Raw genomic sequence first — 20,899 nt, 5'->3', positions numbered from 1 at the left:
TGCTAAATAAGTTATGTTATTCTCACAGACATGATTCAAACAGTTTTAGAACCTTCAGAGTGTTTTCTGTCCAAATCTACTAATAATAGGCCTACAAACCCTCAGTCCAGACTCTCTCAGCCTATTGTGGCAGTCTGGGCACTGATGGAGGGATTGTGCATTCTTGTGTAACTTGGGCAGTTGTTGCCATCCTGTCCCTGTCCCGCAGGTGTGTTTGGATGTACTGATCCTGTGCAGATGTTACACGTGGTCTGCCACTGCGAGGACGATCAGCTGTCTGTCCTGTCTCCCTGTAGCGCTTTCTTAGTTGTCTCACAGTACGGACATTGAAATGTATTTCCTTGGCAACATCTGCAGTCCTCATGCCTCCTTGCAGCATGCCTAAGGCACATTCACACAGATGAGCAGGGACCCTGGGCATCTTTCTTTTGGTGTTTTTCAGAGTCCATAGAAAGGACTAGTGTCCTAAGTTTTCATATCTGTGACCTTAATTGCCTACCGTCTGTAAGCTGTTAGTTTCTTAACCTCTTGCTCCTACCCGACACTCAGGCGTCCCATCTAGACATCTGGAAATGCAAATGCACTACGCTAAATGCTAATAGTACTCGTTAAAACTCAAACTTTCATTAAAATACACATGCAGGGTACTGAATTAAAGCTACACTCGTTGTGAATCCAGGCAACAAGTCAGATTTTTAAAATGCTTTTCGGCAAAAGCATGAGAAGCTATTATCTGATAGCATGTAACACCCCAAAAGACCCGCAGGGGACGTAAACAAAATAATTAGCATAGTCGGCGCTACACAAAATGCACAAATAAAATATAAAACATTCATTACCTTTGACCATCTTCTTTGTTGGCACTCCTAGATGTCCCATAAACATCACTATTGGGTCTTTTTTTTCGATTAAATCGGTCCATATATAGCCTAGATATCGATCTATGAAGACTGTGATCAAGGAAAAAAATTGCGTTATATAACGTAACGTCATTTTTTCAAATTAAAAAAGTTGACGATGAACTTTCACAAAACACTTCGAAATACTTTTGTAATGCAACTTTAGGTATTAGTAAACGTTAATAAGCAATCAAATTGATCACGAGGCGATGTATATTCTATAGCTGTACGTCTGGAAATAATGTCCGGGTAAATCTCAACCAAAATATCCGGTCGGAGACCGGAAGAACTGGGCTGCCTTGTGTCTGTTTGACCAAGAAACAAATCGTAGGCAAATGACAAGACTGTTGACATCGTGTGGAAGCTGTAGTTATTGCAACCTCGGCCCCATTTAATGTGGTTCATGTTTAACAATGGGTTGAAGTGGCGCATGGATATATTTTCCCATTTTCAGTGATCAGATTTTCCTGCACTTTTCGATGAAACGCACGTTCTGTTATAGTCACAGCCGTGATTTAACCAGTTTTATAAACGTCTGAGTGTTTTCTATCCACACATACTAATCATATGCATATACTATATTCCTGGCATGAGTAGCAGGGCGCTGAAATGTTGCGCGATTTTTAACAGAATGTTCGAAAAGGTAGGGGGTAGGAGTAACAGGTTAACGACCGTTCCACAGGTGCATGTTCATTAATTGTTTATGGCTCATTGAACAAGCATGGGAAACAGTGTTTAAACCCTTTACAATGAAGATCTGTGAAGTTATTTGGATTTTTATGAATCATCTTTGAAAGACAGGGTCTTGAAAAGGGGACATTTCTTTTTTTGCTGAGTTTGTGTTGTCAGCAGAAGCATATTTTCTGGGTCATTTTTAAATATTGATTGGCTATCATCAAGCTGCCCGCTCAAGAAAAAAATTCTAACTGTATGCAGTGCTTGCAACCTGGCTCAGGTTGTCAGTCAACCTACCAGGGTAGTTCCAAACAGCACAGGAATTAAATCATCATCATGTATTGCTCACATCTTTACTAATGCTGCAGAAATGTGCTTTAAAGCAGTATCCAAATCCATAGGATGTGGTGATCACAATTTAATAGCCATTTCTAGTAAACCCAAATTTCCGAAGGCTGGGCCTAATATAGTGTATAAGTGGTAATACAATACGTTTTGTAGTGATTCATATGTTGATGGTGTAAAGAATATTTGCTGATCTGTGGTGTGCAATGAGGAGCAACCAGAAGCTGCACCTGACACATTTATGAAATTGCTTATTCCAGTTACTAATAAGCACACACCTATTAAGAAAATGACTAAAAACGGTTAAATCCACATGGATTGATGAAGAATTTAAAAATTGTATGGTTGAAAGTTATGGCAAATAAGTCTGGCAGCCCAACTGATTGGCAAATGTACTGCAGAAGGAAATCGGGTGACTAAACTAAATTAAAAAAAAAAACTATACTATGAAACAAAGATCAATTGTGGAGGTGCTTTGCTGCAGGAGGGACTGGTGCTCTTCACAAAATAGATGGCGTCATGAGAGAAATTACGTGGATATATTGAAGCAACATCTCAAGACATCAGTCAGGAAGTTATGGCTTGGTCGCAAAAGGGGCTTCCAAATGGACAATGACCTCAAGCATACTTCCAAAGTTGTGGCAAAATGGCTATCCTCTTGGAACTACCCATCCCGGATCTGGGAGAATTGTCATCAACTACACTAATTAGCATAGCGCAACGGTAAAAAAATATTACTAGAAAATATTCATATTCATGAAATCACAAGTGAAATATAGCGAAACATAGCTTAGCCTTTGTGTAAGTTCATTGATAGCCTAGCATAGCATAATGTCCAGCTAGCAGCATGTGCTTGGTCACGAAAATCAGAAAAGCAATCAAATTAACCGTTTACCTTTGATCTTCGGATGTTTTCACTGACGAGACTCCCAGTTAGACAGCAAATGTTCCTTTTGTTCCATAAAGATTATTTTTATACCCAAAATACCTCCGTTTGTTGGTCACGTTATGATGAGAAATTCACCGGAAATAGCGGTCACGACAACGGCAAAAAATATATATCCATAATATCGACAGACATGGCAAACGTTTTTTTATAATCAATCCTCAAGGTGTTTTTCAAATATCTATTCGATAAAATATCAATCGGGACAATTGGATTTTCAGTAGGAGCAAGAGGAAAAATTACTACCTGTCTTCTATGCAAGAATCACTCTGAGAGTCCTCAGCTGGCCACTTAAGCAATTCTTCAACATAAAGGAGTGAAACTACGTCTAAAGGCTGTAGACACCTTAGGGAATACTTAGAAAAGGAATCTGGTTGATATCCCTTTCAATGGCCAATAGGGATGCATAGGAACACAACCGTTTCAAAATAAGAGGCAATTCCTGATTGGATTTTCCTCAGGGTTTCGCCTGCAATATCAGTTCTGTTATACTCACAGACAATATTCTGACAGTTTTGGAAACTTTAGAGTGTTTTCTATCCTAAGCTGTCAATTTTATGCATATTCTAGCATCTGGTCCTGAGAAATAGGACGTTTTCTTTGGGAACGTTATTTTTCCAAAACTAAAAATAGTGCCCCCTAGTTTCAAGAGGTTTAGGACAACAAAGTCAAGGTATTGGAGTGGCCATCACAAAGCCCCGACCTCAATCCTGTAGAACATTTGTGGGCAGAACTGAAAAAGCGGGTGCGAGCAAGGAGGCCTACAAACCTGACTCAGTTACACCAGCACTGTCAGGAGAAATGGGCCAAAATTCACCCAACTTATTGTGGGAAGCTTGTGGAAGGCTACCCAAAATGTTTGACCCAGGTTAAACAATTTAAACGAAATGTTACCAAATACTAATTGAGTGTATGTAAACTTTTGACCCACTGGTAATGTGATGAAATAAATGCTGAAATAATTCATTCTCTCTACTCTTTTCTGACATTTCACATTCTTAAAATAAAATGGTGATCCTAACTGATATAAGACAGGACAATTTTTACTAGGATAAAATGTCAGGAATTGTGAAAAACTGAGTTTAATTGTATTTCGCTAAACATACGACTTCCACTGTATTTCACTCATTTCAAAACCATCAGCGCTTTCAAAGTGCAAGGACGTGTCCAAATCCATATCACCAACCAACATAGCTGCAGCCTCTTCCAAAGTGAAGAGCCGTGACTGCTTTGGCGCTGTCATTCTGACAGCATACCCCGTTTCCGGTTGCTGGTTGATGATAACAGCCACGCAAATACGACAATAGGTTGTTAGCCAGTTCATTTTGCGATATTGACACATAATCATTGTCAGAAAAGGCTGTTTGCGGCCTCTCAACTCATTTAAAGAATGGCCGTCAATGGCCCCTCTGGGTTCTAAAGGGTTTAAAGTAATTTGTTATCATAGTGCTGCTAGGCTAGAGTACATCTTGGAGATGGTTTAGACTCAACCTATGAGAGGTAGCCTATAGGTTAGCTGATGTCTCAGACTCTCAGTCAAGCATTTTACTATTTATTTAGTTGAGATATTTCAATAGTTGGTCATTGGGCTGAATGTGGTAAGTAACAGTTGAAATGAGTGGATGGCGTTGTATTGCTGGTGTGACAGACACACCGACAGAGACACACAAAGTGCTGTGTTTGTATGTAGTTCCAGGATTTTATACAGAGAAACACATATGAATTGATATCGAGGCTTAGCCTACCTAATGTGTGCATATGTTTTAGCGTGTGTGTGGTGGTGCACTCTTATGTGTGTGCACACTTGAGAGGGGGCAGATATTTGGTCCTGTGTGGCTGAGTAAGTGATTGAGTGCTAGATGTCCGGTTTCTGAACATGACCTGTGTTCTGACGTAGGTTGGAGAGAATGTCAACTCATTTTGTGGTCGCTCATCTGTGTGCGATGGTAATGCTATCCCCTCACTGGGGATGCGCATAGGCTAAAAGTGTAAGCCCCCCCCCCCATGCACGCCTAAGCCCTGGCAATTCTGCCTCCTGCTCTCGTGTGGCGTTGGTCCCTTAAAAGGAGCTCCTGACTGTAGTGTGTGTGTGTGTGTGTGTGTGTGTGTGTGTGTGTGTGTGTGTGTGTGTGCGTGTCATTCTGCACACTGCACATACATTTTGTTTATTTATACAACAACTTAATGTGTTAACACGGCTTCATCTAATAGCACAACCAAATTTCCTGGATTGCAGTTGCTTTGCACACTCATTAAAATAAGCACATACAAGAAAACACACATACATGTAATAGTGCCAGACATGCACACAAACATATACAGTTGGAATTGCTGTTATGATTTTAGTTGTCCTTGATGTCCTTTTGTTTTAAATGTATTATTATAATTTTTTAATTGCTTTGTCCTATTTCTTTGTTGTTGGTGTATTAGGAGATGCTTGGGGATGGGGAATGGAATTAATTGTATTTTTAATTTTTCTTCCTGGGGGGACTGTGGGAAGGGTCTCGAATGGTTGAGAGACAGCTATTGGGGAACTGGGGGGTCTTGGAGGATTCGGGTTCATGTTTTTTGGCCTGGTGATGTATCGGTCAACGTGCCCTTGAGCAGAGCATTGACCCTGGATGCTTCTGAATGGGAATGTGTTGGATGTATGATGTAGTTGTTGAGCGGCTTCACTGCAAGTATATTGTATGTATCGAATATTCAATACATTTTAAAACATAAAACAGGGGGAAAATGGTGTTCATGGGAGGACACCCCTGAAGAAGCCACTGCTGTTCAAAAAAAGTTTGTAAAAGTGCACCTGGATGTTCCACAGCGCTACTGGCAAAATATTCCGTGGACAGATGAAACTACATTTGAGTTTTTTGGAAGGAACACACAAAACTATGTGTAGAGAAAAAAAGGCACATCACACCAACATCAACACCTCATCCCAACTGTGAAGTATAGTGGAGGGAGCATCATGGTGTAGAGCTGCTTTGCTGCCTCAGGGCCTGGACAGCTTGCTATCATCGATGGAAAAATGAATTCCCAAGTTTATCAAGACATTTTGCAAGAGAATGTTAGGCTATCTGTCAGCCAATTGATGCTCAACAGAAGTTTGGTGGCGCTGCAGGACAATGACCCAAAACACAGAAATAAATCAACAGAATGGCTTCAACAGAAGAAAATAGTCCTGACCTCAACCCGATTTGAGATGCTGTGGCATGACCTCAAGAGAGCAGTTCACACTAGACATCCCAAGAATATTTCTGAACTGAAACAGTTTTGTAAAGAGGAATGTTCCAAATTCCTGCTGACCGTTGTGCAGAAAAGGTTTGGTTGAGGTTATTGCTGCCAAAGGAGGGTCAACCAGTTATTAAATCCAAGTGTTAACATACTTTTCCACCCTGCACTGTGAATATTTGCATGGTGTGTTCAATAAAGACATGAAAACGTATAATTGTGTGTGTTATTAGTTTAAGCAGACTGTGTTTGTCTATTGTTGTGACCTAGATGACGATCAGATCAAATTTTATGAACAATTTATGCAGAAATCCAGGTATTTCCTAAGGGTTCGCATACTTTTTCTTGCCACTGTATAGTTTCTATGCAATCTTTCTAAATGTCAACATAAAATCACAGGATAAGTTATTGGTAACATAGCTAGTGATAGGGGTCGATTTAGACCTGAGTTATGCACGCATAAATGGAACTTCTCTAGGGTAGGGGGCAGCATTTGGAATTTTGGATGAAAAGCATGCCCAAATTAAACTGCCTTCTACTCAGGCCCAGAGGATAGGATATGCATATAATTAGTAGATTTGGATAGAAAACACTCTAAAGTTTTCACAACTGTTAAAATAATGTCTGTGAGTATAACAGAACTTAGAACCTGAGAGAAATCCATTCAGGAAGTAGGATTCTTTTGTTTTCTATTCAATGCCATTACAGTATCCATTGACTTAGGACTCAAATTGCAGTTCCTATGCCTTCCACTAGATGTCAACAGTCTTTATAAATTGTTTCAGGCTTGTATTCTGAAAAATTAGGGAGTAAGAGCAGTCTGAATGAGTGGACCCTGCCGTGTCACAGAGCTTTTTCATGTGCGCGACCGAGAGTGCCTTTCTTGTTTACCGTTTATGTTGACTACGTTATCGTCTGGTTGAAATATTATCGATTATTTAGGCTAAAAACAACCTGAGGGTGGAATGTAAAACATAGTTTGACATGTTTCTGTAAACTTTACGGATACAATTTGTTTATTTTGTCTGCCTGTTGTGACTGCGTTTGAGCCTGTGGATTACCGAACAAAATGCACGAACAAAACTGAAGTTTTCGGATATAACCAGAGACTTTATCGAACATTCGGTTACATGTCCAATGCTCTAACCACTAGGCTACCTGCCACCCCAATGATCTTGCATTAAACGAACCTGTTTGTCCATGTATGCTGCTGATTCAAAGCTACGCGCATCAGCAACCAATATTAGTGTGAAGTCACTGAAACCTTTAACAAAGAGTTGCAGTTTGTTTTAGAATGGGTGGCCAGTAATAAACTAGTCCTGAACATTTATAAAACTAAGAGCATTGTATTTGGTAAATTATTCCCTAAGTTCTAGACCTCAGCTGAATCTGGTAATTAGTGGTGTGGCTGTTGAACATGTTGAGGAGACTAAATGACTTGGTGTTACCTTAGATTGTTAACTGTCGTGGTCAAAACATATAGATTCAATGGTTGTAAAGATAAGAGGTCTGTCTGTGATAAAGACATGCTCTGATTTTTTGACACCACACTCCACAAAGCAAGTCCTGCAGGCTCTAGTTTTTTCCATTAATGATTATTGTCCAGTCATATGCTCATGTGCTGCAAAAAAGGACCTAGTTAAACTGCAACTGGCCCAGAACACAGTGGCCTGTTTTTGGTCTTCATTGTAATCAGAGGTCTAATATCAATACTATGCATGCCAGTCTCTCATGAAAGACAGACTGCATCACTTCTTGTTTTTATAAAAAACAATGTGTTGGAAATTCCAAATTTGTTGCATTGTCAACTTACGCACAGAACTGACACACACACTTACCCTACCAGACATGGCACCAGGGTCTTTTCACCGTCCCCAGGTCTAGAAGAAATTCAAGGAAATGTACAGTATTATACAGAGCCACGATTGCATGGAACTACCTTCCATCTCATATAGCGCAAGTGAACAGCAAACATGGTTTCAAAAAAACAAATATAGCAACTAGGGATGCACCGATATGACATTTTTGGCCGATAGCAATATCCAATAATTTTCTTGCCAAAAAAACGATATAAAGAATTGCTGCCTTTTATAAATTCCAGTACACACTGACCCAAAAATTATTTTGTTGGCATGTCCCCATTACCAATAAAATCAAAACATATTTATCATCAAAACATATTTATTTCACTTACTTACTTGCTGTGCTGTTTCGTTGTTCATTTTTTCAGTCATTTAATTCTCATTTAATTCTCAACCAGGATTTCATCATACATGTCAAGCAGTGAAGTTTCAGCTCTGTCTGTTCGTGGCCTCTACTTTCGTGGGACCTCTTCGTCGGTGCACACTGTCACTGTGTCCGTTTCCATCTTGTCCAGCTGTGTCTAACATTTCACGTAAACACTGTTTCTTGTCTGCATTGAAGTAGCGGTCCTTGTACCTAACATTGAGCGTGGTGGCGACACAGTTAAGTGGCTCAGAGAATGCCTCCGAATCGCTTGTTCGCGGTCCTCTAGTAGAGTACTTTTGCAAGTTTTAACCCCACAGTCTGTCGGCAGTTTTGTTGAGCAGGTGTTTCTATGCCATGACAGAGGGTATCACGTCTGCTGCAGACTCAGTTGATTAGCTTATTTCTCGATTCCGTTGTTAAAATGGAGCTAGGAGTTTGTTGATGTTTCTAAGTTTCCAAACATATATTTTCAAATGCCATTTTAAATGGCAGCAGCGGTATGAGAACCAGCACATTCTTGAGCTTGCAATACAGCTTTCCTCAGTACGAAATCCTCGTCGACACACACACACCCTAACCCTAACCCACTGTGCTGTCAGACTCTGCATGCTCATGGGGCTGACATCGCTGGTCCAAATGTCAGTCGTGAAGCTAATAGCAGTGACGCCCATAGCAAGTAGCTCATGGATGTGCGTTTTCAACAATACTGTGTAACTCTGGTAGGCCAACATCTGAAAAATAGAGCCTACTTGGTAGTGTGTATCGGGGCTCGAGGTGCCCGACCAGTCGGCGAAAGCCAACATCGTCCACAATAGAGAATGGTTGATTGTTGTCAAGGGAAATGAATTCCATTATCTTGGTGTTAATGGATTTCACCTTTTGAGTTGACTTTCAAATGACTGCTCGACTTGAAATTGTTTAGTTGTTGGAAGTGTGCGCTTAATTTTTTTCTGCTTTTGTTCTCAGTAGTCGCTGAACGTCTGGGGGTGATGCACTTTCAAATGAGTAATTAGGTTTGTGATATTGAAAGATTTCACTTTCTCCCCTCGGGAAATAATAGGTAGCACAAACGTTGCATATGGCCTTTTTATTATCTTTCTTGTAAACTTCAAAATCCACACAGCAGACATTGTGGGCTAGGTTAGGAATACTGTGTTGCACGTGTAGCGCAGTATTTATCGTGGCGTCGTTACGTCATCTACCTACGTTATATAGGTATGCACGTCAGCTTTGACATCGGTCTCGCACATCGATGTTAAACTAGACAAAAGTTTTGAGAATGACACAAATATTAATTTCCACAAAGTTTGCTTTTTCAGTGTCTTTAGATATTTTTGTCAGATGTTACTATGGAATACTGATGTATAATTACAAGTATTTCATAAGTGTCAAAGGTTTTTATTGACAATTACATGAAGTTGATGTAAAGAGTTAATATTTGCAGTGTTGACCCTTCTTTTTCAAGACCTCTGCAATCCGCCTTGGCATGCTGTCAATTAAATTCTGGGCCACTTCCTGACTGATGGCAGCCTATTCTTGCATAATCAATGTTTGGAGTTTGTCAGAAGTTGTGGGGTTTTGTTTGGCCACCTGCTTCCTGAATATTGACCACAAGTTCCCAATGGGATTAAGGTCTGGGGAGTTTCCTGGCCATGGACCCAAAATATTGATGTTTTGTTTCCCGAGCCACTTAGTTATCACTTTTGCCTTATGGCAAGGTGCTCCATCATGCTGGAAAAGGCATTGTTTGTCACCAAACTATTCCTGGATGGTTGGGAGAAGTTGCTCTCTGAGGATGTGTTGATACCATTCTTTATTCATGGCTGTGTTCTTAGGCAAAATTGTGAGTGAGCCCACTCCCTTGGCTGAGAACCAACCCCACACATGAATGGTCTCAGGATGCTTTACTGTTGGCATGACACAGGACTGATGGTAGCACTCGCCTTGTCTTTTCCGGACAAGCTTTTTTCCCGGATGCCCCAAACAATCGGAAAGGGGATTCATCAGAGAAACTGACGTTACCCCAGTCCTCAGCAGTCCAATCCCTGTACTTTTTGCAGAATATCAGTCTTTCCCTGATGTTTTTCCTGGAGAGATGTGGCTTCCTTGCTGCCCTTCTTGACACCATGCCATCCTCCAAAAGTCTTCACCCCACTGTGTGTGCAAATGCACTCACACCTGCCTGCTGCCATTCCTGAGCAAGTTCTGTACTGGTGGTGCCCCGATCCCGCAGCTGAATCAACTTTAGGAGACAGTCCTGGAGCTTGCAAGACCTTCTTGGGCGCCCTGAAATCTTCTTCACAACAATTGAAGCGCCCCCCTTGAAGTTCTCGATGATCCGATAAATGGTTGATTTAGGTGCAATCTTACTGTCAGCAATATGCTTGCCTGCAAAGTATTTTGTGCAAAGCAATGATGACGGCATGTGTTTCCTTGCAGGTAACCATGGTTGACAGAGGAAGAACAATAATTCCAAGCACCGCCCTCCTTTTGAAGCTTCCAGTCTGTTATTTGAACTCAATCAGCATGACAGAGTGATCTCCAGCCTTGACCTCATCAACACTCACACCTGTGTTAACGAGAGAATCAATGACATGATGTCAGCTGGTCCTTTTGTGGCAGGGCTGAAATGCAGTGGAAATGTTTTTCGGGGATTCAGTTCATTTTCAATTAATTGCAATTCATCTGATCACTCTTCATAACATTCTGGAGTATATGCAAATTACCATCACACAAACTGAGGCAGCAGACTTTCTGAAAACTAATATTTGTGTCATTCTCAAAACTTTTGGCCACGACTGTATAGGTGATAGAGGAAGCAGCAGTGAAATGCTTGTTAGTGGATAAAGTGGCCCATAGGGGATCACACACTCCCATCTGGAAAACTACCAGCAGTGATAGAAGCAGCTATATACCAGCTCTTCCTCACACTGACGAAAGTGCCAAGCGAGCAATTGAATGCAGTCTTCGGTTGAAGTTGGAAGCTTACATACACTTAGGTTGGAGTCATTAAAACTCATGTTTCAACCACTCCAAAAATGTCTTGTTAACAAACTATAGTTTTGGCAAGTCAGTTAGAACATCTGCTTTGTGCATGACACAAGTAATTTTTCCAACAATTGTTTACAGACATATTATTTCACTTATATTTCACTGTATCACAATTCCAGTAAACTTCCAGTCAGAAGTTTACATACACTAAGTTGACTGTGCCTTTAAACAGCTTGGGAAATTCCAGAAAATGTCATGGCTTTAGAAGTTTCTGATAGGCTAATTGACATAATTTGAGTCAATTGGAAGTGTACCTGTGGATATATATTTCAAGGCCTACCTTCAAACTCAGTGCCTCTTTGCTTTACATCATGGGAAAATCAAAAGAAATCAGCCAAGACCTCAGCAAAAAAAATGTAGACCTCTACAAGTCTATTTCATCCTTGGGAGCAATTTCCAAATGCCTGAAGGTACCATGTTCATCTGTACAAACAATAGTATGCAAGTATAAACACCATGGGACCACGAAGCTGTCATACCGCTCAGGAAGGAGAAGTGTTCTGTCCTAGAGATGAATGCACTTTGGTGTGAAAAGTGCAAATCAATCTCAGAACAACAGCAAACGACCTTGTGAAGATGCTGGAGGAAACCGGTACAAAAGTATCTATATCCACAGTAAAACGAGTCATATATCGTCATAACCTGACAGGCCGCTAAGCAAGGAAGAAGCCACTGCTCCAAAACCGCCATAAAAAAGCCAGACTACGGTTTGCAACTGCACATGGGGACAAAGATGGTACTTTTTGGAGAAATGTCTGATGAAACAAAAATAGAACTGTTTGGCCATAATGACCATCGTTATGTTTGGAGGAAAAGGGGGGAAGCTTGCAAGCCGAAGAATACCATCCCAAACGTGAAGCATGGGGGTGGCAGCATGTTGAGGGGGTGCTTTGCTGCTGGAGGGACTGGTGCACTTCACAAAATAGATGTTATCATGAGACAGGAAAATTATGTGAATATATTGAAGCAACATCTCAAGACATCAGTCAGGAAGTTAAAGCTTGGTCGCAAATGGGTCTTCCAAATGGACAATGACCCCAAGCATACTTCCAAAGTTGTGGCAAGGTTTTTGTGTGGCCATCACAAAGCCCTGACCTCAATCCTATAGACAATTTGTGGGCAGAACTGGATAAGCATGTGCGAACAAGGAGGCCTACAAACCTGACTCGGTTACACCAGCCCTGTCAGGAGGAATGGGCCAAAATGCACCCAATTTATTGTGGGAAGCTTGTGGAAGGCTACACAAAACGTTTGACACTTGTTCAACAATTTAAAGGCAATGTTACCGAATACTAATTGAGTGTATGTGAACTTCTGACCCACTGGGGAATGTGATGGAAGAAATAAAAGCTGAAATAAATCAATCTCTACTATTATTCTGACATTTCACATTCTTAAAATAATGTGATCCTAACTGACCTTAAACAGGGAAGTTTTACTAGGATTAAATGTCAGGAATTATGAAACATTTAAACTCAGTTTATTTGGCTAAGGTGTGTGTAAACTTCCGACTTCAACTGTGTGTGCTTACATAGACTTGTGGCTTATAATTTTATTCTATGCCATTTACTATAACATTTTGGTTTTCTAAGTAAAGAGGAGTAAGACCGAAACATTTTGGATCTGTAAAAACGTAAGTGTTGAGGTGTGCTCTGAGAGCGACACAAGCTACACAAATTAGCCGTTCTAAAGCAAAAACATACGAATGTGTGCAGCCCAGCAATTTGTAGCTTGATGCAAGTACGCAGGATCATCATTTTGCGTACCTAATTGCGTTCTTGTGTACTTGCATAGAGTAAAAATTTGGCTGTACACTGAGTGAGGATGTTTTCATTCTCCTCCAAGATGGGACCCACATCACTCCTCCAGCTCTGAGTTGAGGACCGAAGCTCTGCGCTGGGACTCCCTCTTTTCCTACAGCTTTACACAGAGGCCCAAACCCACCTCTCTCCAGCTCCTGCTGAGTCCACGTCCCTTTCCACAGCATGTTTCAGCCACAATATTTATAAACATTTGGCCTATATTGCTTGCACACTTCTCAATTGACACCGATATCTGCAATCAGATTTCACAGTCAGATGACAAACTAGTCTATATCCCAGAGCATCTAGACCAGGGTTCCCCAACTCGCGGCAATTCGACACAAAAGGGGAACGACATAAGACTGTAAAAAAACACCAGCAAATCAGCTCCAAGTGATTTTATTTTTGGAAATTTGTTCCAAAGTATTCCCACTTATAAGAGAGAAATATACAGTATGTATGTATATCGTATACAAATGTTAGCAAGGTTTGAAATGATTCTGTTTTGGTAAAATATTATATCCATTTGGATTTATTGTGGTAAATTTGCAGTTTACAAATTTCTGGCCCTCTAGGTGATGATTCCCGACCTCGACCAAGTGTAGACACATTACAGGCTATTATATTACATTCTGTAATAGTTTGGGGTGTACTACCCCTGGAGGTCCAAACATACACTGAGTGTACAACACCTTCCTAATATTGAGCTGCGCGCCTTCAAGGTGCCGAAAGCGTTCTATAGGGATGCTGGCCCATGTTGACTCCAATGCTTGCCACGGTTCTGTCAAGTTGGCTGGATGTCCCTTGGGTGGTGGACCATTCTTGATACACACAGGAAACTGTTGTGTGAAAAACCCAGCACCGTTGCATTTTGACACAAACTGGCACCTACAGCTTGGCACCTACAGTACTACCATACCCCGTTCAAAGATACTTAATTAACCCTCTGAATGGCACACACACAATCCGTGTCTCAAGGCTTAAAAATCCTTTAACCTGTCGGCTCCTCTTCGTCTACACTGATTTGAAGTGGATTTAACAGGTGACATCAATAATGGATTATAGCTTTCCCCTGGATTCACCTGGTCAGTCTGTCATGGAAAGAGCAGGTGATCTTAATCAGTGTACAACACTAACGTCCACTGTCCATTGGTTGTGACTGGGAACCTGTAGCTAACTGTGTGACAGACAGTGTGTCAATCTCATACCCTCTCGTTCTCCCTGCATGCACCTGACCCGGATTCTAGGAAAGCAGCAACTGTCAGAAAAATATGCATTGAAAGATGAGATGAGCCCCTCAGCACCGAGGAGGGGGAGAGGGAGAGGATGAAGAGAGGGGGGAGCAGCATGGCAAGGGGAAGTAGCGAACCAACCTACTGTAGCAGCCCATAGCTCTAGAAACCAGGCCAGAGGTGTGTGTGCAAGTTGTAATTTCTGATAATGGCCATGATAGGTGGACATTAGTGGATGTGATTTGGTATAGCTTGTGTGTGTGTGTGTGTGTGTGTGTGTGTGTGTGTGTGTGTGTGTGTGTGTGTGTGTGTGTGTGTGTGTGTGTGTGTGTGTGTGAGAGCGAGACACCTCTGTGTGAGTTTTTTTTTTTTATTTCACCTTTATTTAACCAGGTAGGCAAGTTGAGAACAAGTTCTCATTTACAATTGCGACCTGGCCAAGATAAAGCAAAGCAGTTCGACAGATACAACGACAGAGTTACACATGTAGTAAAACAAACATATCCAGTCAATAATACAGTATAAACAAGTCTATATACAATGTGAGCAAATTAGGTGAGAAGGGAGGTAAAGGCAAAAAAGGCCATGGTGGCAAAGTAAATACAATATAGCAAGTAAAACACTGGAATGGTAGTTTTGCAATGGAAGAATGTGCAAAGTAGAAATAAAAATAATGGGGTGCAAAGGAGCAAAATAAATAAATAAATTAAATACAGTTGGGAAAGAGGTAGTTGTTTGGGCTAAATTATAGTTGGGCTATGTACAGGTGCAGTAATCTGTAAGATGCTCTGACAGTTGGTGCTTAAAGCTAGTGAGGGAGATAAGTGTTTCCAGTTTCAGAGATTTTTGTAGTTCGTTCCAGTCATTGGCAGCAGAGAACTGGAAGGAGATGCGGCCAAAGAAAGAATTGGTTTTGGGGGTGACTAGAGAGATATACCTGCTGGAGCGTGTGCTACAGGTGGGAGATGCTATGGTGACCAGCGAGCTGAGATAAGGGGGGACTTTACCTAGCAGGGTCTTGTAGATGACATGGAGCCAGTGGGTTTGGCGACGAGTATGAAGCGAGGGCCAGCCAACGAGAGCGTACAGGTCGCAATGGTGGGTAGTATATGGGGCTTTGGTGACAAAACGGATTGCACTGTGATTGCAGTGCAATCACAGTGCAAGGCCACGGAAGGAGAGTTGTATGGCATTGAAGCTTGCCTGGAGGGTTGTTAACACAGTGTCCAAAGAAGGGCCGGAAGTATACAGAATGGTGTCGTCTGCGTAGAGGTGGATCAGGGACTCACCAGCAGCAAGAGCGACCTCATTGATGTATACAGAGAAGAGAGTCGGTCCAAGAATTGAACCCTGTGGCACCCCCATAGAGACTGCCAGAGGTCCGGACAGCAGACCCTCCGATTTGACACACTGAACTCTATCAGAGAAGTAGTTGGTGAACCAGGCGAGGCAATCATTTGAGAAACCAAGGCTGTCGAGTCTTTCGATGAGGATGTGGTGGTTGACAGAGTCGAAAGCCTTGGCCAGATCAATGAATACGGCTGCACAGTAATGTTTCTTATCGATGGCGGTTAAGATATCGTTTAGGACCTTGAGCGTGGCTGAGGTGCACCCAGCTCTGAAACCAGATTGCATAGCAGAGAAGGTATGGTGAGATTCGAAATGGTCAGTAATCTGTTTGTTGACTTGGCTTTCGAAGACCTTAGAAAGGCATGGTAGGATAGATATAGGTCTGTAGCAGTTTGGGTCAAGAGTGTCCCCCCCTTTGAAGAGGGGGATGACCGCAGCTGCTTTCCAATCTTTGGGAATCTCAGACGACACGAAAGAGAGGTTGAAAAGGCTAGTAATAGGGGTGGCAACAATTTCGGCAGATCATTTTAGAAAGAAAGGGTCCAGATTATCTAGCCCGGCTGATTTGTAGGGGTCCAGATTTTTCAGCTCTTTCAGAACATCAGCTAAATGGATTTGGGAGAAGGAGAAATGGGGAAGGCTTGGGCGAGTTGCTGTTGGGGGTGTATAACGGTTTCTAGCTTCCCTGAACAGCTGCATATCATGGGGGCTGTTCGATGCTAATGCAGAACGCCATAGGATGTTTTTGTGTTGGTTAAGGGCAGTCAGGTCTGGGGAGAACCAAGGGCTATATCTGTTCCTGGTTCTAAATTTCTTGAAAGGGGCATGTTTATTCAAGATGGTTAGGAAGGCATTTTTAAAAAATATCCAGGCATCCTCTACTGACGGGATGAGATCAATATCCTTCCAGGATACCCCGGCCAGGTCGATTAGAAAGGCCTGCTCGCTGAAGTGTTTCAGGGAGCGTTTTACATTGATGAGTGGAGGTCGTTTGACCGCTGACCCATTACGGATGCAGGCAATGAGGCAGTGATCGCTGAGATCTTGGTTGAAGACCAAAGTGATGAGCGGGATGTCCCTGCTGATGCTGGATGTCCCCAGTCAGTCAGTCTGATGGTCTAATCACATCTCTAGACAGACAGGGACGTCATTGTCTGCAGCCATCTTCCTTTCTCTCTCGCTCCCTCATTCATATATATATAACTGAATCAGATAGATTAGAGGGAAGGACTAGGAACAGGACATTCCTACAGCCCTGTCACATACAAACACACAGATTAGGGGTGCTTTGTGTGGGGGGGTTGAGTGCGAGATGCATATTGGGAAGGTTGCAGGGAGATGCCTACCCCTATACGCCAAATTGGTTTGGTCACCCAAATCTAGCACCCCCACCCCATACCCTCCTGTGTGCTACTGCTAGTTGCCAGGGAAACGGTGAAGCTGATTTGTCAACCCTTTCCTCTTAGACCCAGACAGCCCAGGAAAGTTGAGGGAGGGAGAGAGACTGTCTGGGTGCACACTGTTCCTGGTAAGTCCATGAATCCTAACGCCGATCACCCTCCTCATGGGCTCGGGTGTGCAAGATGAGCTGATTTCCCCCCTCACTCACTCACTCACTCACTCACTCACTCACACACAATAAACATGGCTTTGTATTGTTGTCTTTCAGGTGGAATCTGTTATCTCTTTTCTAAAATGTCTCTTTTTTCTCTCTAACAGAATGAAGATGGGTGCTCTCCAGTGAATTTAGACTTCCTTGTCATAGAACAGACATCATAGAATGGACCTCACAGATTCACAACCAGACCTCACCAGTCAGGCCCCGCAAACCTGACTTGACAAAACTATTACTGGACATTACAATCCAGACCTCATAATCTGGATTTCACAATCCTTACTTCTTCATCTGGATTTTGCAATCCAGACTTCACAGCTTGGACATTGTAAACCAAACCTCACAATCCATAATCTGGACTTCACAACCCGGACCTGCAGTGTTGATGCTGTATCCCAGGTCCTCCTCTTCGCACCGGTATGGTACTACTTAACGGTACTCAGCCTCACCGCACCACTTCCTCAGGCAACAAAGCGGCAAACCTGCCCGGTCTCACCTGAGGACTGCCCAGTCTCAAACCTGCCCAGTCCCCCACGTCATATTTCAATTTTCTTCACTTATTGGCTTTTTGTTGCTTTTGTTTCTTGTTACGGTCATTTACATTTTGGCCAGTTTGGCTTCCAGGCCAGTGTCCCCACCACACAACTCAGGTGCTCCCATAGCATCATACCAAGCCTCCAAATGGCTACAGTAGTCACTAGTGTTACTTGAACTGTGTCTTCTGTTACATGCTACTGGGTCCCTCCATGTCCCTGTCAGCAACAAATTGTGCTTCATTCTAGTAGTTTGTAAATAGGTTCTCTAGAGGATCCTCTTAAATAATGTGGTACATGATATATAGACACAATGTCAATAGTGTTGTATCATCTATTTTATTTTTATTTTACCTTTATTTTACTAGGCAAGTCAGTTAAGAACAAATTCTTATTGTCATTGACGGCCTAGGAACAGTGCCTGTTCAGGGGCAGAACGACAGTCCTTGTCAGCTCGGGGATTCGAACTTGAAACCTTTCGGTTACTAGTCCAACGCTCTAACCACTAGGCTACCCTGCCGCCCCATCTAAACATCCAGTCAGGCAGGAATAGTCCATATCTGAGCTGTTGGTACTAATAATGGCTTTCACAGATCTAATGGCAGAGCAACTCTATGTTGCTGTGGATTTCTAACATTTCTATTTCTATGGTACAGCATTGTCACCAAGTATATGTGGTTGGAGCAAATCATATCAACTCTTAGGGCTACATTGTAACAGTCTCTTCCCTAGAGGCACCTCTGTAAAGGCTTGGAAGCCAGTAAAGTTGCTTGCGACGTTATCATTTTATTTAGCATTTTATTTTTGCAGAAAAACATGGACTGTAATAGGTTCACACAAAAAAAGGGCATATTTTCTGTCATTCTTGCTGCTGACGACTTTGACAAACCATCTCTGTAAATTATTGAATATATAATGTCAATTGTTTTAAAAGACAAGATTATTTAACATGGTTTATATCGGTGCATTTTGAATTTAAACTGAAACATGTCCAATATTTTTGTATCCCTTATCAATGGGAAATCTGCTTCTTACATATGATCCTATATATTCCTGTCCACCTCATGGGTTTTTGTTCTTTTGTTGAACATTTCGAATGTTGTCAAGTGGATTCTAGGTACTACCCATGTTAAACAAGAACCCCACTCCTCCAAACACACCAGCACCATCCCAATGGGCCTGTTCCTGAGAGTGTTATACTCCTCTGTTTCTCTAACACTATAGGCTACAGCTGTGTTGCTCTGTAATCCTGTAGGCTGCAATTGTGTATTTTTCTAACTGGATTGGCTGCTTTTGTAATCTAATAGGTTGCGTTTCCTGCGGCCACCGAACTTCACCTGAATGCTACTTATGGGCATATTCAGTACGGTGTAATTCCGAAACACACTGTAGAAAACAAATTGTGCTATATTGCACATAATGAGAAACGACAAGATGAACCTCAAACCTCTCCACCAACCCTGTCTTCCACTGTAAATAATGTATTGTAAGACAACAGATAATAGAAATAATAAATGTATGGGTTGGAACGACTGAATATAACATCAATGTGGTGAACAACATGAGTGAATGTTATATAAGAACTATCAACTGAACAAATGAAGAATGAATGAATTAATAAACGCATGAATGGATGTACAAATTAGCGGATGAGTAAATAAATGCATTAAAGAATGACAGGGATAGCAAGAGCACCAATATACTATAGCTTGGGGCTTTGCATTCTCATATACCCTGTGCCCTTTGCATATACCCCCGTACTCTGTTCTGACAGAGTGAAAAAAACTACTCAAAGCTCAAGCCAAGTTTATTCACCCACTGGGTCAAACAGCTGAAAAGACAACATGTTTCTACCAGCACAAGTATTTATACCCTCCTATTAGGCTGAGTCTCCTCTTTGCAGATCTAGACAGCCAATACATCTCTGTTGCTAGGCAGGAACTTGGGTGGTGTGTGTTAAAATGTTCCTTGTCAGTTCTATTACCTCAGCCCTCATTCCTCAGTCCTCCCTAATGCAAGGCTATCCAACCTTATCAATGACTGAAAATAGACAGTTACCCTCAATGAGATTTAACAATAGCATATACTATGTAAAGTAGTTCTAGTAGTGTATGATGACATGGTCTAAGATGTTTCTACAACTTGATTGGAGTCCGCTTTTGGTAAATTCAATTGATTGGACATGATTTGGAAGGGCACACACCTCTCTATATAAGGTTCCACAGTTGAGCTCGTTGAGCACCAAGACAGGATTGTGTCGAGGCAAAGATATGGGGAAGGGTACCAAAATATTTATAAAATTGTATTGTAATAATAACGTTATACATGTAAAGTAGTAGTAGTATAGTAGGGTAAGAAACTTTCTGGAACCTCCGTAATAAAGTAGATATTTTTATATTTTCTTGTACAACGGTGTCTTTATTCATTTGATGGCGTTAAGTCATTTAGCAGACTTTATTACCTTACAATCAGGGCATTTAACTAAAGTAAGTATAACAACCACATATACAGTTAAAGTCAGAAGTTTACATACACTTGGAGTGTAGGTTGGAGTCATTATAACTTGTTTTTCAACCACTCCACAAATTTCTTGCTAACAAACAATAGTTTTGGCAAGTCGGTTAGAACATCAACTTTGTGCATGACACAGGCCATTTTTCCAACAATTCTTTACAGACAGATTATTTCACTTAAAATTCACTGTATCACAATTCCAGTGGCTCAGAAGTTTACATACACTAAGTTGACTGCCTTTAAACAGCTTGGAAATGTCCAGAAAATTATGTCATGGCTTTAGAAGCTTCTGATAGGCGAATTGACATCTTGTATCCAAGATGGCATAGCAGTTCAGATGTCTTTTGTCCTCGTCTTGTCGTGTTCCGTATATATATATATATATATATATATATATTTACAGCTTTTTTTCACATACATTTTATTTTTATTTTCCATCAACACATCTTCAAAACACTCTCCTGCAACCCGCCTCACCAA

At 41.6% G+C, this 20,899-nt stretch overlaps 1 protein-coding gene across 2 annotated transcripts in view; it reads left to right on the top strand.

The window, feature by feature from the left end:
* Nucleotides 1–20,315, top strand: part of irs1 (insulin receptor substrate 1) — a 65,325-nt gene extending 45,010 nt beyond the window's left edge. Inside the window, exons 2-3 of one of the 2 annotated variants that reach the window (XM_035748321.2) lie at nt 17,224–17,285; nt 17,477–20,315. In XM_035748321.2, the coding sequence (XP_035604214.1) occupies nt 17,224–17,285; nt 17,477–17,536 (122 nt within the window). In that variant the 3' untranslated portion in view covers nt 17,537–20,315. The remainder of the gene's footprint in view (nt 1–17,223; nt 17,286–17,476) is intronic. The other variant, XM_035748322.2, reaches the window with a different exon arrangement.
* Nucleotides 20,316–20,899: the final 584 nt, after the last annotated feature.

The sequence above is a fragment of the Oncorhynchus keta genome, chromosome 33 (assembly GCF_023373465.1).
Source record: "Oncorhynchus keta strain PuntledgeMale-10-30-2019 chromosome 33, Oket_V2, whole genome shotgun sequence".
Classification (NCBI taxonomy): Eukaryota; Metazoa; Chordata; class Actinopteri; order Salmoniformes; family Salmonidae; genus Oncorhynchus; species Oncorhynchus keta.
Note: the sequence above shows the minus strand (reverse complement) of the source record. Positions and strands in the feature narration are given on the sequence as shown.